This window comes from Thermobia domestica, chromosome 7, assembly GCF_964235325.1.
Source record: "Thermobia domestica chromosome 7, izTheDome1.hap1.1, whole genome shotgun sequence".
Taxonomy (NCBI): Eukaryota; Metazoa; Arthropoda; class Insecta; order Zygentoma; family Lepismatidae; genus Thermobia; species Thermobia domestica.
In genome coordinates, this window is record NC_137460.1 from 30060708 (window position 1) to 30084476 (window position 23769).

General features: G+C 34.4%; 1 protein-coding gene across 6 annotated transcripts in view; it reads right to left on the reverse strand.

The window, feature by feature from the left end:
• The window catches only part of LOC145689962 (uncharacterized), a 58256-nt gene that overhangs the window by 19285 nt on the left and 15202 nt on the right, over window positions 1–23769 (reverse strand). For 2 of the 6 annotated variants that reach the window (XM_081764348.1, XM_081764349.1), the window contains exon 2: window positions 5972–9368. In XM_081764348.1, the coding sequence (XP_081620474.1) occupies window positions 7673–9202 (1530 nt within the window). In that variant the 5' untranslated portion in view covers window positions 9203–9368 and the 3' untranslated portion in view covers window positions 5972–7672. Of the gene's footprint in view, window positions 1–5971; window positions 9369–15884; window positions 16313–23769 lie in introns of those variants that run through there. The other 4 variants (XM_081764350.1, XM_081764347.1, XM_081764346.1 and 1 more) reach the window with 4 other exon arrangements.

Here is a 23769-nt window from a genome sequence, read left to right on the forward strand (position 1 = left end):
TGCCGAGGTAAACTGAAGATTCGTAGGGTGGCGAAGAACTGCAAAATAAATTCTCAGTATTTTCAGGAGCAGATCATGCGGCCGATCTACGAGTATGAGATTCCAACAATTTATGGAAATGACGCCAATCTGGTGCGCATTTACATGGACAAGGCCTCGTCACATACCTCACGATCGTCCCTAACATTCTACAAGGAGATGAAGGAGGCAAGTGATATACAGGTGTTACCTTTCAATGAGGTACCTGTTAAATCTCCAGATGCAAGCCCTATGGACTATTGTGGATTTGGATTGCTGAAGCGGGCATTGGGATAACGGCGTGTGAGAACTGTGGAAGGACTTTGGAAAGCTATGCAAAGGGAATGGAATAAGATTCCCCTCCCAGTTCTTCAGAGAAGCCTATTGCAGTGGAAATTACGCTGTTGGACTATTGTTAGGAACCGAGGGAAACACATCGAGCACTTACGGATCTGACGCCATGGATTCTTCTAAATTTTTAGATAAGTCTGAATTGGCCAAATGTGGACTGAACAACCTCTGTAATATTTGAATCGCTTTGTGATAAAACGGCGTATGTAACATTTTCCACAATTTGAACTTATTTGAAAAAACGAATACTTCATAGGTAGATGTAACAATTTGTGTTAAAGGAACGCGTGATTCTTGAAACGTGTTAGAAATATAAGACATTTTTTTCTGTTTTTCATAAACCAAACCGTCTTGTAAGTAAACTGTTTGTCATTTTTTGACAACTTTTTGTATTGCATATACACCCTTTTAACAAAAAAAGCTTAATTTATTTTGCTAGTAATAAAAAAATAGAAATGTTGATGAAAATTCAAATGATTCGCTCACGGTTCCCGAAAACTCTTATGTAATGATTACTCAAGGCTCCCGAAAACTCTTATGTAATTTAGAGCTAATACATATTTAAAAAAATTGAAAATTGTTAACGAATACTGTTGCACTGAAAACGAGACTAGACACGTACAAAATGATGGAATTTAATACAACTTTCAAATTTTAATTTATAACCTATTCACGTCAGTGTTAAAAAAAATAAACGTGATATTATTTTCTCACCGACCCACGTTGAAGAATACTCTTTTGTTCAATGATTTTAATTAGTACTTTCTTCAATGTATTGTAGGATGTTAGCTTAAACATTGTCATTCACGTTAATTCGTTACTTATATAGGCTTAAATGCATTTTATAAAAGGGGATGTACTATTCTTCGAAGATTTTAAGGCACTTCTGTCCAGGGATGTAAACTCCATTAAGTTTATTGTCAGTTAAGAGCAGACATACAACAGAAGCAACGGATAATTACCATGAGTAACGAACACAAGACAACGCGATCTAATAAACATTCTTTTTAAGTACCGTAAATGGACAGATCTGCAAAGGTTTATTTTATACATGTCGTCCCCAGAAAGCAGAAAGGTGCTAAGCAGCAAAATGCAAATTTCTCAGGAGAGCATAAATACGAATGAAACAATAATTAATTCCGATTCTTTCTTTCTTCTAGAATTCCGTTTTCACTGCAGAACTTTCATATTGTCTCCCTTCTGCACAACATTAAACATGAAATGGGTAGTCAGGATATACACTTAGCTGGAAATTAAGGAAAATGGCACTTAGAACCTTTCTGCTTTCTGGGGGCGATATGAATATTTTAGTTCTAAGCCTAAAATATTCAAAACAGGAGGCCGAATCCGAACTTCGAAATTTCGGATCTGGATTCAGGAACCTAATCCAGATCCAATTTCCGAAATTTAGGATCCGGATTCAAGATCCGAATATCCGGATACGGATCCAAGATCCGAATTTTCAGATCCGGATACAAGATCCGAAATTTTGCATCCGGATCCGAGATTCGCATATTACAGGATCCGGATCCGTATCTTATTGGATCCAGATATCCGAAATCCGGATCCGTCTGGCCATCCCTAGTCACTATGTCTAGTAGGCTCAGATAGAAATGTCACGTAGCCAGAATGAAAGAAAGCTAAAATGCTTTAAAAATTTAAACTGGAAAACTAACATCAGAACCAAACACAGAAATAACATTAGGAATACCTAGACGAAGATGGGAGAACAACACTAAGATGGATCTCGCAGAAATAGAAATAAGAAGTAGAAAATGAACTCAGTTGGCTAAGAACAGGAATCAATAGAGAAGTTTTGTGAATATGGTGTTGAACCTCCAGGATAGAGCGGCTTCGGTATGCTAGTGTTCAGATTGGGACAAAAGCTGTATTTTATACTGATCTTTATCTGACAGACACGATTTATATCATACGGGGTTTAGATTTGATTTGTTTAGAATATCGCCAATCTTTATTCAACATTATCTTACTTGTAACATTAAGCGATTTGTTTTAATACACACACAGACACACGCATTATATATATATATATATATATATATATATATATATATATATATATATATATATATATATATATATATATATACTTTTATAATAGTAGAAATTATATTAGTTACAGTATCAATACTGACATTTTGTATGAAGTATTTTGTTGACTATACACTACCATTATTAATTTCTATTTGAGAGAAGGCACATAACAGTGTTCGAGACATTCACCATGAAACATATATACAAACAGATACACTTTAAGACTTCTGACGTTGAACATTTTCAGAAACATGATTTCTTCCTGAACACAAGTATAGAGCTATTATGTGAAGGTAACACTTATGTTACATCATATTAAGTGTTCTGCAGCAGAATAACTAATATTAGCTTCATTATTAACCCCTTTGGGATCTTATGGTACATTTTGTACCATACGCGTTTTTCATGGTACATTGCGTTATTTCTCTTCTATTTAAGCTTTTTCGTCCGTTTTTTTTCTGTTTTTCAAGTCCAGAGACATTGTAGAAGACATTACGTATGGTTTCAGACCGTTCTGCGTCCAGACATAGGAGGTGATGACGTCATAATTTTGAAATAGAAATTTTCCCTTATGAAGCCTATGTTCATTATTTTTTGGCGGGCTTATTTTTTCACGTAGAAGATTGAAACTTTGCACAAACATTCAGTCCATCGAGTAGTATTTACCAGATTTTTTGTTCTGATGCCAGTGTTAAAACAGGGGGGGGAACCAGAGGGGCAAAGGGTTAAAAAAGGGATATTTTTACCCCCAAAATCCAGTCTTTCAGGATTTCCCCCCCTCACATACATGATGGGGACACGTGAGTCATACCGTCTGAAAGGCAGTTGCATTCTGAAGAGAATGACGGTAGAATCATTATCCTAGGGTAATTAGGAACGTCTCAGGGATTTTTTGAAAAATATACTTCTATATAGGGAAAAATGGGCCATGGTCGGTATATTTTTTTTTTTTTTTTTGGCGGGCTTACTTTTGCACCTAGAAGATTGAAATTGTGCACAAACATTCAACTTACCTAGTAGTATTTATCAGATTTTTTTCAGATCTCTGCATTAAAACAGGGGGGTCCAGAGGTGGAAAAAATTGGAAAAAGGGATTTTTAGACCAAAAAATCCCGTTTTTTACGATTTTCCCGCCTCACATACATGATGAAGACACGTGAATCATACCGTCTGAAAGGCAGTTCCATTCTGAAGAGAATGACGGTCGAATTATTTTTCTAGGGTAATTAGGGACGTCTCAGTGATTTTTTTTCAAAATATACTTCTGTATAGGGTAACATGGGGTAATTTCTGATTTTTTTCTGGCGGGCTTATTTTTGAACCTAGAAGATTGAAATTGTGCACAAACATTCAGTCCACCGAGTAGTATTCAGCAGATTTTTTTCAGATTTCTGCGTTAAAACAGGGGGAGTCCAGAGGGGCTAAAAGTTGAAAAAAGGGAAATTTAGACCCAAAAATCCCTTTTTCTGGAATTTCCCGCCTTAGATACATGATGGAGACATGTGAATGGTACCGCCTGAAAGGCAGTTCTATTCAGAAGAGAATATCGGTGACACAGACCCTAGGGTAATTAGGGATGTCTCAGGATTTTTTTCCCTGAGATCATAGTATTTTGTGGTAATTTGGGGCATTGTGGGAATTTTTGATAAAATTTCTCACGCCCTTACTATTCAAGATGGAAACTTGAAATTTGACACACACATTCAGTATACCAAGTACTATTTCTCAGATTTTTTTAAAATGGCTACGTTCACACGGGGGGGTCCAGGGTTGGCCAAAGTTCGAGAAAAAAATTTTCCCTCCGAAATTTTCACTTTGACATTTTTCCCCGCTTCTGGTATATGGTATGAGCATGCAAGTGGTACCATTTGAAAGCCAGCTCTATTCTGAAGAGAATGAGGTATGAACCATGATCTTAGCATAAATAGTGACGATGCAGTAGCTGCTTGAGTGAAAGTCTAAAAAAATAGCCCAAAAACACAAGATCCCAAAAGGGTTAAACTCAGTCAATTATTGTTTCGCGTGAGATTGGATTGCATTTAGACAGAGATAGGATGAAACCCATTTATGCAAGTCGGATCGGGCCCGCAAATAAAATAATCAAAATTTGTTTTTTATTTAACTGCAGAAGTAACAGAAAGAATATACCTGGCTTGCAAATAACTGATGAACTTGCTTAAATGAGACAGAGGTTTATAACTGAAAATATTATTGTAACTTTTTATGATGAAACACAGTTTGCAATGGGATTTTCCCCGGCAATGTAGATACTATATGTGTGTATGACTCGGGATACACATGTTCGATATCCAGCAGGAGTCCAAGTTTCTAGGATCGCACGCCATACTTTAGGTCTACGTCTACGCATAAGAGCTAAAGGGAACCCTAAACTCAAATCCAAATCCGATAATGAAATCACATTTCATAAAGTTCCTTTCTAATATTCATACCTTCGGCTGTAATTGGCGTAGATACATGACGTCACCCTCCTAAAACATTTACTTCTTATTTGAAATGCATAGTTGAGTGTAAGAAAAAAATCAGCCCCACTATATATGATCTCTTTTGCAGCATTTCAATTCTGGTTACGATCCATCAAAGGGCCTTATCACCTTGTGATCGTGACACAATTTTCTGTGTTTCTATTCCAGCAAACAACAGAGAACGTGCTGCAAAACCGTAAGTACGCTGATAAAATCTGCAGAATGCAAACATTTCTTTAAATTAAGACAGCTAGCAGGATTGATTAGTTTAAGAATGAAAGTGCCTATCCGGTTAGCCGTGTAATGTGTCATCAGACTGTCATGTGATCACGTCAAAAGTCACGTTACGTGCAAAATCGAGTCTTGAGATTTCAACTCCAGATGTGAGATGTTACAAGCATGACCTTCGCGTTGGACGCCCTGGGTAATTCGCAGAAGATTCTTATACTTCACCATTTATTTTACTCTCACAACTTGACTTTCAACAATGTACTATCTACATTTACCTTACCTCCTAAACATCGTTTTTAAGTTCCTTATAACTTTGCAATAAGCTTTCAATTAGCGATCACCTTATTTTTATAGTTTTTGATACATGTGAACGATTTTTTCATTGATATTCCATTGACTTTAAAGCTATTTCGTGATGTTTTGCTATGTTACATCCACTTCAGGACAACTTTCTTGCTTGTAGAATTTACATAGTCTCTTCTATATTTGATCTGTATTTCAGCCATCTCCCTCTTTTGGTTTTTGAGACAAATGGAGGAATTATTTATTTTTCGTTGTATTTCAGCCATCTCCCTCTTTTGGTTTTTGAGACAAGTGGAGGAATTATTTATTTTTCGTTGATTTTTACATTGACATTGAAGTTAATGTTTCATACTTTTTGCCATCAGGGCAATTTTCCTCTGGAATTTGGAATTTGCGTACTCTAGTCTATATTTAAACTGAATTTCAACCATGGCTGTGTTTCGCTTTTCAAATAACGGGGAATTATTTGTTTCTTATTGATTTTCCATTGACATTAATGTTAATGTTTCGTGCTTTTTGACTGTTTTATACATTTTAGGACAATATGTTTTTGGAATAAAGAATCTACACCATCTCTTCTACATTTCAGCTGAATTTGAGCCATCTCCTTCAAAGTCTGTTCGCATCATTGCAACCGGATAGACCCTTTGGTTAAAATAATCATCTGAAGGTTATCCTGATAGATAAAGGATAGTAAATTATTAATTTCTTTTTCGGTGCGTATATTGAAATAGAAAAAACACAAACATATTCTTAATTATTCGATATCATCAAACTAATGGATATATATGTAATACCTAACGTGTTTTGAAACCCTCTTGTGGATATATGATAGACTTATACGCCTACCGTACTCGAGATTCGAGTTTGTTTAACGATAAGAGTTTATCTAGTTCTGATTCTAAGGTCTCGCATAGGAGTATTCTGGATGCTGAAAGTAATGTTAGTTTCCAAATCAAACAAGTAATCTGACCAGTTTCAAAGCTAATAAAGAAATCTGGTTAATAAAACTGTCAACGTAAAATGGAAAATTAAAATGTCATTGGGAGGATGAAGCATAATTTCTGTTTATATTTTTTTAAAGTATAATATTAATCGCTTACCAGCAACTTTATCCCTAGAGATAATTGACGTAATTCATCTCATATTACGAACTAATTTTAACAGTTATTGAAGTGTATTTGTATCTAATTAGATGTTTTACAGTATGTTTGTGCATAGTTTTTTCCACTAGAAACAAGAAGGTAATAACTGAAATTAAAACAATAATTTCTAGTTTTTCGTATCACAATTGTGCCCTTTAACGGAGACGGATGGTTAATGAAAGGCTGTGATTAAGTAAGAATTGATCGATCGATAATGTGGAGAATAACGGAAGAACCTCGGCAAAATACACAAATACTTTGTTGTCCATCACAGATTCATATGGTCTTCCATAGATGCAGAGATCATGCTCTAACTTTGCTTCCGAACAAACTCTTTATCCAACTCTTACTTTTGTTTGCATATACTCTTTATGACAACTTGACTTGAGAGAGATGTGAACACAGAAACATTAGAGAGAGTTATTATTGGTCACGGTCTTTAAAAAATAAAATAAAATAAAATAAAGACTAGAATTATCAATAGGTTATACGTAACAATCACAAACCACGCTAGCTTACTCAAGTTCAATGTACTTAAAAGTGTTCTCGATGATTTCATGTTTGTGTCATTACCAAGTTAGATATATAAATGTAAGGAAAAAAGTGAACTGCTTTTTATAACACTGATAAGGACTAGATTAGAGGTTACTTCTAGTGTGAGATTTCAGTTATTGTAAGATTTTGTTGGATATCATTGTGCTTTGCGTTTGTTTGTTTTTCGATTTTATTCTGTACCATCCCTAAATATTAACAAATCATATTTTCATAATCATTAAATTTTCGTAATCGTAAACGTTTATCTCTTTAACGTACAATGCATAAGCGACGTATTTAAAACAAAAAAACAAAAAAAAAAAAAAAATACATCCCAATTTTCTTATTGCATTTCTATTTGTCTCTTTAAGTGAGAAAAATAATAATACACAAACATATTTTCGGAGTATTTTCTTCATACAGTTTTTGAACAGAAATCTCTTCTAACAATTTTAGTCAATTTCAACAGACAATATAGCCCCAGAACAAGAACTAAAATGTTTGTCATTATTTTTTCTTTTCTTAACTCTTCAAGGTATTCTAAGAGTTAATCTAGAGATTACCTGTAGATGTATGACTTTTAAGATGGCGATTTAAATGATAGTTATTAGGATATATTGCCTCACATAAATGACAACTATATACTTTATTTCCATCGTGCTCACTTTCGTGTAACAGAAGATTACGTTGCTTAGTAAAAGTTATTCCACATCTCGAACATTTCCATTCATCTTCACCTAAATGCACTTTCATATGACTTTTCATGTTTGAACGTTGAGAGAAAGTTTTACCACATTTGTTACACACAAATGGCCTTTCACCTGTATGACATCTCATATGAATTGTTAAATACGCTTTATTTCTAAATTTATTACCACATTCCTGACAGGAAAATGGAGAATAGTTGTCATGCACCAACTGGTGATATTTTAAGCTACGACTTGTTCGAAAGCATTTATCACATCGCTCGCAACGGAAATCTTTCTGGTCACTATGTGTTTTCTCATGAACCAAAAGATGTCCTTTTTGTGCAAACCTTTTCTCACATACTTTGCACTCAAATGGTCGTTCTCCAGTATGTTTTCTAGTGTGTCGAATTAAATAATCACGACGAGAAAAGCACTGTCCACATTCGGCACATTTAAATTCCCTTTCCCCGGTGTGGGTTTTCACATGTATAACTAGAGCCGTTCTGTGAGCAAACTTTTTGTCGCAGTAACAGCATTCGTATGGCTTGAGGCCTGTGTGTATTTTTTTATGAGACATCAAAGTAGCTCTAAAATTAAATAATTTACCACATGTGCTACAACTGAATGCTTTTGATTCATTGTGCAGCTGCATATGCAATGTAAGATAACTTTTCTTCGCAAAACATTTATTACACTTTTCACACTGATATGCTTTAATATCTTCATGAATCTGTAAATGTCTTTGAAGAGCATTTTTGTTTGAGAATTTTTTTGCACATTTATCACAATTGTATGGTTTATTATATGTATGCGATGAAATATGAACATTTAATGCTTGTTTCGAATTGAAACCTTTAGAACAGTAACTACAATTGTAATTCTTCGTGTCACGATGTGTCTGTTCGTGAGTAAACAGATTCCCGGCATTTGAAAATTTTTTGTCACAGTAACGGCAACTTAGTGGAACTTCACCGCTGTGAAGCATCATGTGAGTTTTGAGAGAATTTCTTGCAGTAAACCTACTTCCACATTGTTCACACTTCAGCTTCTTAGTTTGAGTATGTGATCTAAGGTGAATACGTAATTTCATATTGTTTGAAAAATATTTGTCGCAGACATCGCAGTGCAACAGTAGCGATGAATCATGTTTTGCGAAATGTGCAATTAAATTAGCTTTTCGATTGAATATTTTATTACAGTAATTACATTCAAATTCTTCTTCCACATCTTGAAGTCTATTGATGTGCGCCGTAAGATACTCCTTGCAAGAAAACACTTTACCACAATGTGTACAAGTATAAGCTGTACTCATGTTATGAATGTTTTTATGTTTTTGTAGATTTCGAATACTTCTAAAAATTTTGCCACACTCTAGGCATTCCTTTCTGCGCATTTTGTTACTATCAATATTAAATTTCTTTTTGCTACTAACCTTGGTTTTTCCTTCAGCTGCAGAATATTCGTAATCAGATGTTGATGAAACCTTAGTGGGTATTGTCTTTTTCTTTCCACGATTTCGTGATTCACTAGCAGAAAAAAGTGAAGTTCTTGTCGACTGCCTGCAAATTAAATTAAAATAAATGTGTAACAAAAGAAAAAATCATCAGTATAAAATACTGGAACCTTAAGAAAGTTATACCGATTTTATAGAACATGAATAAAATGTAATTAACACATTAATTCATTATTGGAAAACAGAAATATAATACCATAAACAAACACAAAGCGTCTGTATTACTAAAATGACTGTTTTTTCAGATACGAGATAGAATCAAAATGAAAACCTTGAAGGTCAAAACATTTTAGAAAGTAACAACGAAAAGCCAATCTAACCTCTTATTTTTCAACGTAGTCCCCTTGACGTTGAATGTAAGTATTCCACGGCTTTAGAAGTACATAGATACCACATTGGAAAAACTCTTTTAGTCGAGATTGTAGCCACATGTGCACAGCAATTTTCACCTATTCTTTATTATTGGGGAAATGCTTGGCTCTCGCCGCTTCTTTCAGTGTTCAAAACACATGATAGTCACTGGAGCAAAGCCTGATGAATAAAGCGGCTGAATGAGACACTTAAATTTGATGTTGATAATCTCAACGGTGAAACAGGCAGGATGCGATCGAGCATTTTCATGCAGTTGGAGCACATCTGACGATAGAAGTCCTGATCGTTTACCTGATTCCAAGGCGAAGATAATTTTTTGCAGGTTTAAATACGAGACATTGATTACTGTCACTCCTTTTTCCATGTACTGTTCGAAATTTATCTCTTTGCTTGCAAGGAGAGAGTAAAAATGACCTGTCGTGCTGATGGTTGAGCGCGGAGTTTTTTTTTTTTTTTTTTTTTTGGTTTCGGCGAAGAGATATGCTGGCATTCCTTGCTCGCTTTTTGGCTTCTTATTTCCGATAGTGAACCCAAGTAAACACCTGTAATAATCCTGTCCAAAAATACGTTACTCTGGGCGTTGAAATAACGTAAACAATCTTTACAGGCGTCGACACAACGATGTTTCAATTCAGCAGTCAACTGACGTAGCGGCCATCTTGCCGACACCTTATTGAAGTGCAGAACATCAAGCACAATAATGTTGAGAAAAACTAAAGCTAATAGTCATAATTATGGCGATTTCTTTTAGCGAAATATGACTATTTTCCTTTACTAGCTGTTCCGCTATCACAATGTTTTTGTCAATTACTACGCGATGAGCTTGTCCTGGTCGAGGGGTACCTACTTGCTGCAGGGACAAAATGAAACACCATACTTTGCTGTCATCCTGCGATGAATTTCAATTGTTTTCCTATCCTATCTACACTGCTCAAAAACCGGATCGCCAAACGCTGCGGTATTTGATTGCATTTTTACCGCTTTCATTTGATCCTCCCTCGTATATTAAAAAGAAAGTTGTAGTATGAAACTAAGTGTATTACTTTCGATTTGCATAATGATACGTACGTTGTTACAAGCGAAATTAAATCCTCGATCACTACATGTACGTCGACTGCAAAAGGTACATTGAAGTGAACTAAGATTATATTATATATCACTTCTGGAAACAAGTAAATGAGCTCCATTATTTCGGCACTCTATCGCTATATACTTTTTGGAAATCCTTTAGGGGCGACTATTAATATGTGGGATGAAGTATTCCATAGGCTTGGTGTTTGTAAATAAGGAAATTGATCAATCTCTTTAATATAAAGAAAATTATCGTAAATTATGATTTTGGTTCTATGAGAAATCAGACTTACTCTGATAAGAAACAAATATATTAGTATAAATCTTTATCCCATTGTCATTTGTATAAGGTATGCTTAGTTCTAATTTTCAATTCAATTCTACAGACTTTCGATTTAATTCCTAGTCTTATATAATCTGGAGAGGTATATGGAAAAGAAAATATATGAACAGGCAAAATAATTAGCTTCTTCAAACTTAGTGGCTTAACTAGGTACAATATGTGTCTGAAACATGGCTTGGAATGAGCACTAGCATAGAATAGGGTGTTCTTTAAGTTGAACTTAATGTAAACAATCTAGGCATCTAAATAATGTTTACTACTATCTTGTAGCTTTTAAACCAGAAACATTACATCAGGGCACTCAAATACCCAAAAGTTACACGAAGGCAAATTGCATTACTAATCCTTACCATCACTTTAAAATTAAACACAAAGGAATCCGTCAATCACTTATATTTATACCTGACAAAGAACACTACATTCCCAAACCTATGAAAGGTTGGTTTGTTTGTCACGCATTAGCTTTGAAAGGTATTCATTTTACAAGAAACTTTGCGATGAAGTTCCATTGGACCTCTCACCACAAGAACAATCTATCACAGCAGAAATTTCTTTTAGAACAAACTCAAGCAAAGCATGGGCAAGGGAGATTGGTCTTACTACCCGTCCTAAATAGTCCAAACACCAGGAAGAGTACGTGGACACTGATGTTGGAGGTGGATTTTCAACAGGCCATTGAACTGCGCAAGGGTTTTTCAAAGAAACGTATAAAAAAACGGAATGATACGAATTGTTAATTACAATTGCATTTTCTAGGAGAAAAATGTTCTAGTGACATAACATAAGCTTTGTTCAACTGGATTGTCACCTGGTTGGTGTTCATACCCAAGACTGATATCGATAGGTATCTCTAGGAATCCATGGAAGTATTTGTCATTCATATTTGCACTTCTAGCAATCTAGAATATCAGAAAAATTCTGGAATATCTAAGCTGTGTTTAACAATAAACCAACACGCACAAATTTTAAGGTAGTGGCGAACCAACGTGCAGAGTCATTTGACATCGTACTGTCACGGTACGTTAGCTCCTGAATATAACCACCGGGAGGGGCATGAATATATGAACGTTGCAATCTGTGAAGTGTTTTACATACAGCTTTCTCAATTATGTTTTTCATTCGGTAATAAGATGCAGGAGTCGGTGATGTACGCTGGTCTTAAGGACGGGCTTATTTCGGCGCCGCTTATGAATAACTGAGTTGAGAGTACAATGTACTACGCTAAACTATTGACCCATTGTAGAATTTGCGTAATACGTGAATCGGTATATCTCTTTTAGCGCTGCTGGTGTTACTTCATTAGTAGCTGTTTTTCGAGGGAATGAAGATTTTCCTCTTCGGACAATTTTGTCAGTAATGAACTGATTAAGGGCCTGAAGATTAGCATTTTTTCACTGGACTGATTCCTTGTTTACACAAAATAGAGTAAGCCCTATATCTTTGAAACGTTTTTGGGTTTAGTCAATTAAAAAAAACACCCGGTTTAGTGCAAATTTTTAATCATTATTTCCACGCAATTTCCTTTTGAAGAATGAAAAATTGAAACTAGAGGATGTTTGATACAGATAATATGGAACTCGTTAAAAAATATTAGTAGAAATACTATATTACACACTGCTCTAATATAAATTGTTTTAATTACTATATGACAAAGTTGTATAGTGACGCGAAACACTCCTGTTTTCGTCTACAAAATTCATCGAATTGTGGCACTAAAAAGGGACTTTATTTTGTAAGTAACAATGAATTTCAAAACAGATTGCTTTATTTACTATTACTTGTAAAATATTACAAATAATGTATAAAAAGCAGATCAGAAAAATGGGTTATTTTTGGACTGCAATGCAATCTTGGCGATATGCACAATTTTGAATGTTCATCATGTTGTGTAGTAGCCTGTTATTGTTGCTAGCGAGATTCTATGGTGTCATCATAGACGTATGTATCTGCTGTTTGTTAATCGCTACTCCCCAAATCACACAAAAGCGCTGTGTTGAATGAACCAGTATCTGGAGTGCGTGGCTATGTAAGAAAGGAGATACTATTGAGAAACTTTCATTGCTTTGAAAATATTAAAGCCATCGAAACGAAGTTGAGTTGATTTTGAGTTTAACGTCCCGTTCAGTAGCGAGGCTATATGAGATGTGGACCTACTGATTAACGTGGAATCCGAACCACATGAGCTCCCGCCGGGATGCCACTGAAACGGAAAATGATACCAAAAGTGAATATTTAGTACCTAGATAATCATATATGTGTGGATAAGGAATTACGAACCAGAAAATGATGTTCTTCTGGCAAACCATATTAAAACTGAAACAATGGAGAGGGGTGGTATTAGTTTGAGGCACGCGTCTCCATAGTAGAGAGAGTAGAATGATCCGTAATGGAAAATGCATATGAGTTCTCTCTTGTATCTGAAATTTTCTTTCAATACAACTTCCAGCAAAGAATAATATTTACTCAACTTCAAAGAAATACTCGAAAAGGAATTAAAGTTGGCGGTGGATGAATTATTTCACTCATACCTCTGTGCCATTCTATAAGTACATTTGAGTAGCGAATGGTCGAGGCCCTAGGGTGCAGAAAGCATATTGGTATGGTCCACTTCCGGTGAACGGTGATCTTCTTGTGAGAGTAATGAGGAGAAAAGGTAGAAACAACTGACGGCAAAATATCGTTATCCCCCGCAATTCTTTACGCAGAGGTGGACCCCTCAAGAACATGCAGTATTCCAATCAAAACTTTTTATTTATAGGAATTTGGGACATGACATCTGACTAATGCAAAATTTCTGCGAGTCCAGTTCATGCTTGTAAACTATGAAGATGAGCTGTGCTTCCTGCAAATTACCCAAAAGGCTAATAAAGGTTTTCTGGTATGCATCATGGGAAATTAAAATAATCGAACAAAGAGACGTCCTAAGCTACATGGCATACAGAATTCGCCTATTTATGCACCACGCAAGACCTCCAAAGAATTTTCTGTCAGTAATTGCTTTGTATGACGAATACTTCTCCTTCATAGGACAGAGAGGATTTTGGAGAAAATCGTAGACCTTCACGTTGGCGGTTACAATATCCCTTCTAATTGTCACAGGGACAAGAACGATACTTAATTGTAAAGCATATGAAACACAGATTCTGCTTGTAATCCTCGTGCCAAACCCGTAGAAGAAAAGGGTTGTTCTTTACGAAATGAGATTTTTTTGTTTAGGGAAATTTTTGAGGCTGGCAACATTGTTACTTGTCGTTACGTACGCAGAAAAAAATATTTTTAAGTTTGCGCCAAACACATTCCGTGCGACTATGTAAACAATGAAGGGCGAATTTTCAATACCAAGTTCCGAACGTGTTTCCTACACGAATCACACTGTACATATTTTTGGAAATATATTTTGGTCAGTTCTGATGTTGGGAGCTCTAGTGACGGCCCTAATTGTTACAGAGTTCTAAGCCATATCTTGTTCGAAATCTTATGGAACACAGATCCAACGAGGTAACTTTTGTGCGCCTCTTGCCCAACCTGTAAAGAAAATTAAAAAATTAAAAAAAAATACCTTTTTCCTGAAAGTTTGTGGGAGTGTGGCAACACTTATTTGTTGTTTGCAAGAATAAGAAAGTTCTCACATACGCCAAACATTGGTGATCACTGTGAAAAAAATTAAGGACGTATAACAACGGAGCAAAAAATTTGAAACATCATACTTAAGTGAACCATTCTCTATGTTTTTCGATGTACTGTCGTCTACTCTAACGTTGGAAGCCCTTGCAACACTCCTAATTATCACAGAGATATGAGTCATACCTCGTTGGAAAGTTCAATGGACAATGTAACTTTTGTGGCCTCTTGCGTACGACAAATAACAATGTTGCCATAGCCCTACAAACTTCGAAAAGATGTACTTTCCCGACTTTTTAACATTCTTCTTCTTTTACGGGTTGGGAACGAGGGTAGAACAGTTACCGCTTTGGAATCTATATACTACAAGTTTTTCAACGAGATCTCTCTGACAATTAGGCACAAGTTTCCCCCACAAATGCTGAAGGGGAGGGGAAACCAAAAACATACAAATATTTCCCCTAGCCTTCCACTGCGGATCCCGATGTGGATGATGCACACCGTTGGGAGACACTTCACGAAGAGAAAGGCACCCAAATCATCTCCCTAGATTAATTAGGAGCCGAGCTACGGACGTTTAAATTGCTGGCTTAGCCCCTTAGTCATTAGTTCTGAAAAGGTAAATACCTTTCTATTGCTACTGAGTTCGATATTTCGTGTCAGTTGCTGCATCGTTCATCTTGACATTTTCTGGATTTATTTCATTGCACTTTCTTAGTTTCAATTTTTTGGTACAATGCGTTTCTTTTTAAAAAAAATGCTAAACAGGGATATTGAAAATATGATTGGAGAGGAACGTGCTTCTAAAACCCTTGCCTTTTGTAATTTTAAATTTCCAATTCATGTTTCGTTGAATACATGATTTGTTCCAAAGTTACCTAATTCGACGGATAATTTTAGGATAGAAACAAGATGAGGAGTATATTTCAGTACATATTACTCCAATAATTCAATATGATCATGTTCGTAAAGGGAGAGGTAAACCTCATTTTGCTAAGCCAGTTCTGAATCAAAATTAGTGACTGCCGTTCCGTAATTTCCTATAATTTTACTAAAGTGACACCAATCCCCGATTTGCTGTATCGTCAGGTCTACGATCATTATAGACCAGCAAGATTTGATAAATATAATTGTATTGATATTATAAAACCTTACCTCAAAGTGATCCTTGAATTGATTGTTTCACACTGTTCAGGCATATCACGTTCTCTATTCTCTTCTGTAATGGACACACTGATGTTTTCGTGATCAGTTTCTCTGCGTATATTGTTTAATTGATTTACGTAACATGTGTACTCATCTTCAGAATATTGGTAATTACTTTCTATATGTTTATGACCAGGATTATCATCGCCAGGAGTCGCTTGGTGCTTTTCTTCCAAAACATTTCTCTTAATAAGATGCATGTATTCAAATGAAAACGAATTGGAAATATCTTCATTTTCCACAGCTAAAGGATCTCTTGCGTTGTTCTTCAATTCTGGTTTTATATCACTGGTAATATGACGTTCACTATGACCTGGTGAGTTAGATTCTTGCTTTAACATAGTTCACTTGCATCAATATTTGTCATTGGAAACTTTCTGTAAAATCAAGACGTTAAAATATCACGTACAATCTAAAACTCTCATTAAAAGTAAAGAAAAGCAACTTATTACTAATGATTTCAAAATTATTTGGAATGCTCATTATTGAGGTAATTATTCGTTTTATTTAAAATTCTTCAGATAAATCCAGTCTACATATATTGCTTGTAAAGAATCAATAATTAATTGTTAAAAATTTAATTACGCATATATTACATACAACACTGAAACAAGCATATTATAAAGTTTTATCTCGCACATATTTCGTACGTTTTAGAAGCCGTCAGTAGATAACTCGCAAATTTAGGTTTCTGCGTCAGAGTTCCAACAATTACCATAGAATTTTAGGGGGTATCGCATGCCTAGTTTTGTTTTTCATGAATTTCCATCAAGAAAAAAAATAATAACATTTTATCATAGAGTCACCCGAAAAACCGACACTTATTGCATGGTAGAATACCTTTACTGGAACTAGCCCTGGATCATACATGGCGATGAGTCAAGAAAAACCTGAAGTTTTTAGACAGATGTTCGAACGAGACGAGCAGACATTCTTGTGTAGTCCAGAGAAATTATAGGTGGAGGAAATTATATATACTAGAAATTATAGAATTAGAGATGAAACTTTCTAAACATACGGTATGGAAATTATTACGTAGGCGGTGAAAATTAAACAACAGAAATTGCAACTTCTCGTAATTATAAGCGTCAACGACAAAGGAGATAAATTTTGTGAAGAAATAGTGAACGAATCTAATATTTATTTTCCCTAATATGGTGTGGAGACGAGCTTATATTTCACACCATGGGTAAGATAGGTAGGCAAAAATCTTCGGATACGGGGAGAGTACAAACTACACTGATGTTCAAACGTCAACGTAATTTTCGTTTTGTCTTAAGCGTAACCAAAATTTACATATTTTTTTTCCTTGGATGTGGAATTGTCAACAGGAATTATCCACGACAGAATGATTTGGTACCCAACTCAGTCCCCCCCTTTTTTTTGTTCTGTGATTTTTCTATCTGGTTTTACATCTAAAAACTGTTTGCTTTTCCTCTTCCAAGAAGCGTCGATGAGCTGCGAGATTGGATACCACAATCAGTTATTATGATCTATATAGACAAAATTCAATAAATTTGGCAATACATCGATAAGTGCTAGGAAACTGCCGTGTAGTAGAATCCCTTACTCTAGAGTTGTAAACGCTTAAAGATATTATGGTTTCTGTACTGCCTGGAACGTGTCTGCAATACAGTTTGTCTGCAATTAATAGAAACTTCTGCAATCAATGGAAACTTATTTAGATGTTCACACATTCGCATATCGTATTATTGAATCTTTAAACAGCTTGAAATTTACATTAATAAACTGACAAAATACACATATACCTGATGATATCTGCTAGTTTTTATTAAATTTCTCAAAAGGTACGTGAACAGATGCATAATATTTACATCTCTCACAACATGAACACTAGAAGCGAATTTTCTTCCTTCGTACTGTTGAGTTTGCTTTCCGACATAAAACTAAACCGTGTTAAATAGATTACAACTTCTTGTTACAGCTACATTACTCGTGTTAAAAACCATTCAGAAGCGTTACGAAATATTTATTTATATTCAAGGACGAAAAAAGTGATACTAGTACTATTTCAGAAAAATGATCACGTTTGATCAACACAGAAAACTAAACGTTCTGAAAGGGAATTTAACATCCTTATCCATAAACGCAGTTGCTGATTGTAGTACCAACATTCATTTTAACGTATCTTTTTTTTATATTTTATTTCGAATATATTTTTGTATGATTTAATGGCAAACCGTCTATTCGGTTGAATTTTTTTTCGCAGACAGTTTTATAAGTCGCATGTACTTAGATCTGAAGTCACACGGATTTCCACAAACTAAAAGTAATTAGAAAACAGCAATTTTTAGCACAAATTGTACACTTATTTGATTATTATATAACTCTATTTAGTTTGTATTGTACTTCAGACCAAGTAGTGAGTTTTACCACTGTAATTTTGTCAAGTACGAATTTTACAGATAATACATGTTTGATTGCCAGTATGTTATGGACCATTAGAAATTATTGAAGTCTATTTCGTAATGCAGAGTATTCAAGTATCTAATTCCAGTCTTTAATTGCGTCCAGAAATTGCATATAAACGCTAAATTTATGCAATTCTTTATGCGATTTAATTTAACCATAAAGAATATATTTCATATGCATTTCAATATTTCATTTACGGATTGTACACAATGATTTGTCCTTTGTTGAGTTTCCACAATAGAGCGATCTTCTACCCTACAAAAGAAGGAACCTATATACGGCGAATACACTTATTTCAAAACTTACAGGAACATCAATTTAGGAAAAAAATCAACAGTAAATTAAGAAGCATAATTTTGTATACATTAAACAAGCTTCAGTTTTTTCCCAGTCTTCTGCAGTATCAATCTAGACTTACTGCCACTTCACTTAAAATAATATGCTGATATTTCGGCAGCCTGTCTCTCTGTGTAGTATGGACTAATCTAGCATTGTAATAAGGAATGTGCCTGCGGATAGACTGCAAACGCGACGTTGAATTAGGAAAAATTCCAAGAAAAGCATTTAATATAACGATCCACGGGCAATCGTTCAACAGATGCAACCCTGTTGAACTATACACGAGATTGTCGTCCCATTCTTTTGAAAACAAACACCTGGACATGAACTATATAAAAGGTAGCCCACATTAAAAGAAGACACCCTAAAAATAAAGGAAACAGTTTTAACTGTTTAGTGTTAAAGAGCTTTAGGTGCTTTGTGCACGTTTGGAGAGTATCGTTACTACAGGAATATAAAACTTCGTAACATGTCGGTGATTTCTTCCAGTCTGCGGTAGTCTGTTCGCGATCACGGCAGCAGCATAGGCAGAAATATTGAAGATTAAGTTTTAAGAGAGATATAAATTCACCGAATGCAAGAATGCCTTTTCGGTATTAACATGCATCTTGGAGCATTTAAAATTATTATACTGCTATACAGCTTTGCTTGCTTTCGGTTTCTTATCTGAAACCTAACTAAATCATGAGTATCTTAGTTTCTGCAACGCACAAGGTACAGCGAAAATATTTCGTTAGGAATAACTAAAGAAACCTTTTCCATAAAATTATTCATTGAATACAGACTTAGAGGATTTGACCAATATTGCCTTTGTGGATCTCAGGGAGTTTTTTATTTTTTTCTTACTTTCTAAGTTAATTGTTTGTCAAAAAGTTTAGACTATGGGTGCAAGAATTATGAATTTGTGTGGTATTTTTGAGCTTGGTTTATATCTTTCTGTGTAAGTCAAAGAGGTTATAGACACACACACAGTTGCAAAGCGTGAGAGTATAATTGTAATTTTAAGGACTGTACACGGAACCCAAAATTGGAAATGTGAAACGATCATCAAATACAGTACACTTTTTCTTACAGAAGTTAACTCACAATGGTACAGGTTGTCATATGTAATGACATTTAATTTAAACAGCTAAAATAAATTCAAGAGCATAAGATAATTTTTTTTTTTTATTTTTGACCATATGATATAGTAATTACTGTGAAATTCTCTACCAAAGGAACCAGGCAACTACGACTCCAATATTGTTCAAATAATGATAAATCTCAAGAGTAGAAACATAAATACAACTTGTAGAAGAATCATTACTGAATTTTTATTATAATGATGCACAACTGTTAAAAATCCGTTGTCTAAATGGAAGTGGATAATCATTACATTACTAGTGAAAATGATACTCTTTGTATCGAAGGAAAACATAACATTTAATGCAAGCCACAACATGAAGACTTCTCTGAAATATATAGTGTTTGAAACATATGTATATTAGAAGCTAAACTACAAAACGAAAATCTGAGTAAAATGTAAAAGTACGATTTATTTAAAGATAAAAGCAATACTTTCATTAATGCTAGTTTTATATTGCCATAAACGTATTCTTCTGAAATTAAAATTTTACGTAATAATGAAAGCAGATATGGATAACCCAAGACACAAAAGTGTCTAGCGATAGAACCTGACGAAAAGAAAAAAAAATATTGCAAAAAAATTTTTTTTGAAAAGTATTGATTGAAAAACTAAAAAGTACGCGAAAAGTGATATTTTGTAGGTATGGGATTTCATTTAAGGCGTGGTATTACATTTTGGAATAGTATTGTGAGATCAGGGAAGGTATTCAAGCTACAAAAGACTATCAGTACTGTAACTCGAAATAATGAAAGAACTCATTTCAAAACATTTTTCAGAATATTAATTAAATATTTTAACTTTTTGATCACTTTTGTTTTATGTTAATTTGCACATTTCGTATATTCTGTAATGTATGTAAAAAAATCAAGAAGTATACAAAACGTACACACTAAACTAGACGTAAGCGTAATAGAAAAGCCGAGGAAAACTGACTTACTCGTAGATGTAAACTAGGAACAAGTGGGAAAAATTATGTGTATTTATTTGTTTCATTGATTTCCATTAAATGATTTAATGACGTAGCACTAATAATTAAATTGAACAAAGATGTTAATGTGCTGAAGCCAGTACTAGGAAACATTTCATTATTTTATTTATTTATTTATTTTTGCCTACTACTGAAGAACACAAATTATTTGTTTAAGACACTTATACCAATTATTACTTATTTTACATAATATAATCAAAGTAAATGTTACTATGATATATGTAATGAATTAATCATCACATATTATATCCAATAATGTTGAAGTTTCCTGAGATAAGGTAAATCAAAGTGACAACTACAGATGCCTTCCGTAAACTGCACATAATAAATACAATATAACGTTAATGTGCATGTGACAGCGAGTATCTTGACAAAAGCGAATATCAAATTTGTATCAACAGGCGTACGAGAAATGTGACTTCTGTTACCTGTGATAATTGACGTGTTTTGTTACGTATGACAATTGAGGGCTTCCGTTACCTATAACTTCCTCCCTGCTTCTCTAGGTCGATTCGAATGAGTACCATTGTCCTTATTTGATTTCTTTTATTAACAGAAGTAAGCAACACTGTTCTCGGGAAATCATTACCATAGGGCCTAATTTAACTGGGCTCGATATTCCTAACTTTCTGTTTATGCTAAGCAAAATTTTCACTGAAGTTTATGGCTGATAACTCAAAGAGTAGTGAGTAGCATATTACGAAAAGGAAATGAATGGAAAAATGATTCATTTCAGTGTCACAAATGTTTTACGTGCTAAGCTACAGAAGACAAACTTACAGATTAACGTAGAACGTAAATATATATATGGCTAAGGCTAAGCTCAATTCAGTCGAACCACGGTCAGCCTTCAAGATGCGAGGTCCGATTGAGAATAATTTAGGTTGAACTTACAATCCCAGACACCGTGCAATGTGTTTGTTGTCTGTACTTGACAAGTATGGAGTACATTTCGCTGCAGTGCGGGGGAAAGTGGCGTGCAATCGGTCAAATCGACTTAAATTCGGCCCTGACTGGGACAATGAGCAAAACTTATTCACGTAGCTGTAAGTGAAATCTAAAATAATGTATGTAAGTCACAGAGCAGGTGCCATCGTTCCGATCTCAAGAAAAGTAAACCAAATCCTGTCGGTGATTTGTGCGTTTTCCAATTATTTGTTCCATCAATTTCACCAAAATGTTCTAAACTAGTTTTAAAAATTAAACTTCTTAACGAATGACAATGACATGAACAAATATGTAACTAGAAGTAAAAGTTTAGATCTTCCTAATCTATTGTGATATTTATGGTATACGAAGACATTAATTACACTTGAATTTATTTATTATTATTATTATAAAACTTAGTTTTGAGTGGCTCATTGGGCAGTCTGTAATATTCTCCCACTTAAATTATAATCTACGAACGTAAAGTAATAACTCTCAATTTACTGGAAGCACAGATAACTTCAAGATTGTGCTCTTCTCCTGTACATTAATAAAACCTGAGTTTGGTTACTTCGAAGAAATTGAACGTAGTAATTTATTTCGTGCAGTTAAAACTTCAGCAGTCTATTTACAAACCTACTATGAAATGAAGTATGTTTCATAGCTTGCATTCCTTCACCAACCTATAGTTTCAGACAGATGCTATATAACTTCCATTCATATTGTATTTTATCGCGTTACAAAGCATTTATAACATGTTCCTTTAATAACGAGGTCTAAATTGCGAGGTACAATTCTGAAATACTGTACTATGTTACATTTTCGATGTCAAATAGATCATCCAATTATTTTGCATTAACATGACCAGATTTTAGCTGAACTGTTATAATATTGCAACTACAATGATTGACCAGTGACAGAAAGTAAAGTTAAATAAAACAATAAATCCTTACTCAGTTAAGTTTAAAATATATTAGGTAGGGGTGGTTTATTCTAAAAGTACTTTTGAAACTAAATGTCAATCTAGTGACAGAAGTTCTATTTTCTTTAGTATCCTAGACATCTCGTACTGTTAAGCTTTCTCGTGATATACGGTTATTGCACAAGTCTTCGCCATGGGAGACCCGGCGAAATTCCAGGAAGGCACTCATGTACTTTATATCCCACGATTAAGCTGTTTCGTGTCTCATATATTTCAGTGGTAAAGGGGACGCCCAATTAAATATTTTTAGGTTTAAGTATTAAATGACTTTATTATCAGTGTTGCGTTTTGTTTTGGGACTTCAGGATAGGCTGAATCAATATATTCGCTGTTTTACGTTTTTCTATTAAAGCACAAGATTAACTATAAAATATTATACCTAGTAAACTAAAAAAATAATTTCATTTAATTTCATTCTATTTTCATCCATAAGTCATACATGAAGCTCGAAGGAAGATGAGCGTATGAATCGGACACGTCAATAAATGGATACAAAGAAATGGATATTACATAGTAAAAGACAATAACGCTATGGTATTATAGGAAACAAAATTGCACTACACAATCTGCAAACTGCATTTAGCAGATAGGCATTCATCTACTGAATGAAATCTATTGTCCAATAGATACTTCTTTGTAATTGACTTAAATACATTAATTGATTCAATGTTACGAATATATTTGGGGAGTTTATTATATAATCCTGCACCTAAATATATGGGACCGTTTGAAACAATGCTGTACGGTGGTTTTGAATGTGGAGATTTTCCCTATATCTAATATTATGACAGTGAAAGTTTCATTATTGGTAAAGAATGTATTAAAATTTTGGCGCGTGAAAATTAATAACTTTAATATACAAAGACATGTCAATGGTAATATTTGTAGTCTTTTAAAAAAATTTTCACATTGTTCGCTTACTCTCGCATTCGCTAATACTCCAACTTTTTTTTTTTTTTTTGAAAACGGAAGATTAATTTACTTCTTAAATCATTTCCCCAGAAGATAATTCCGTACATTAACAAAGATTGAAAAATAC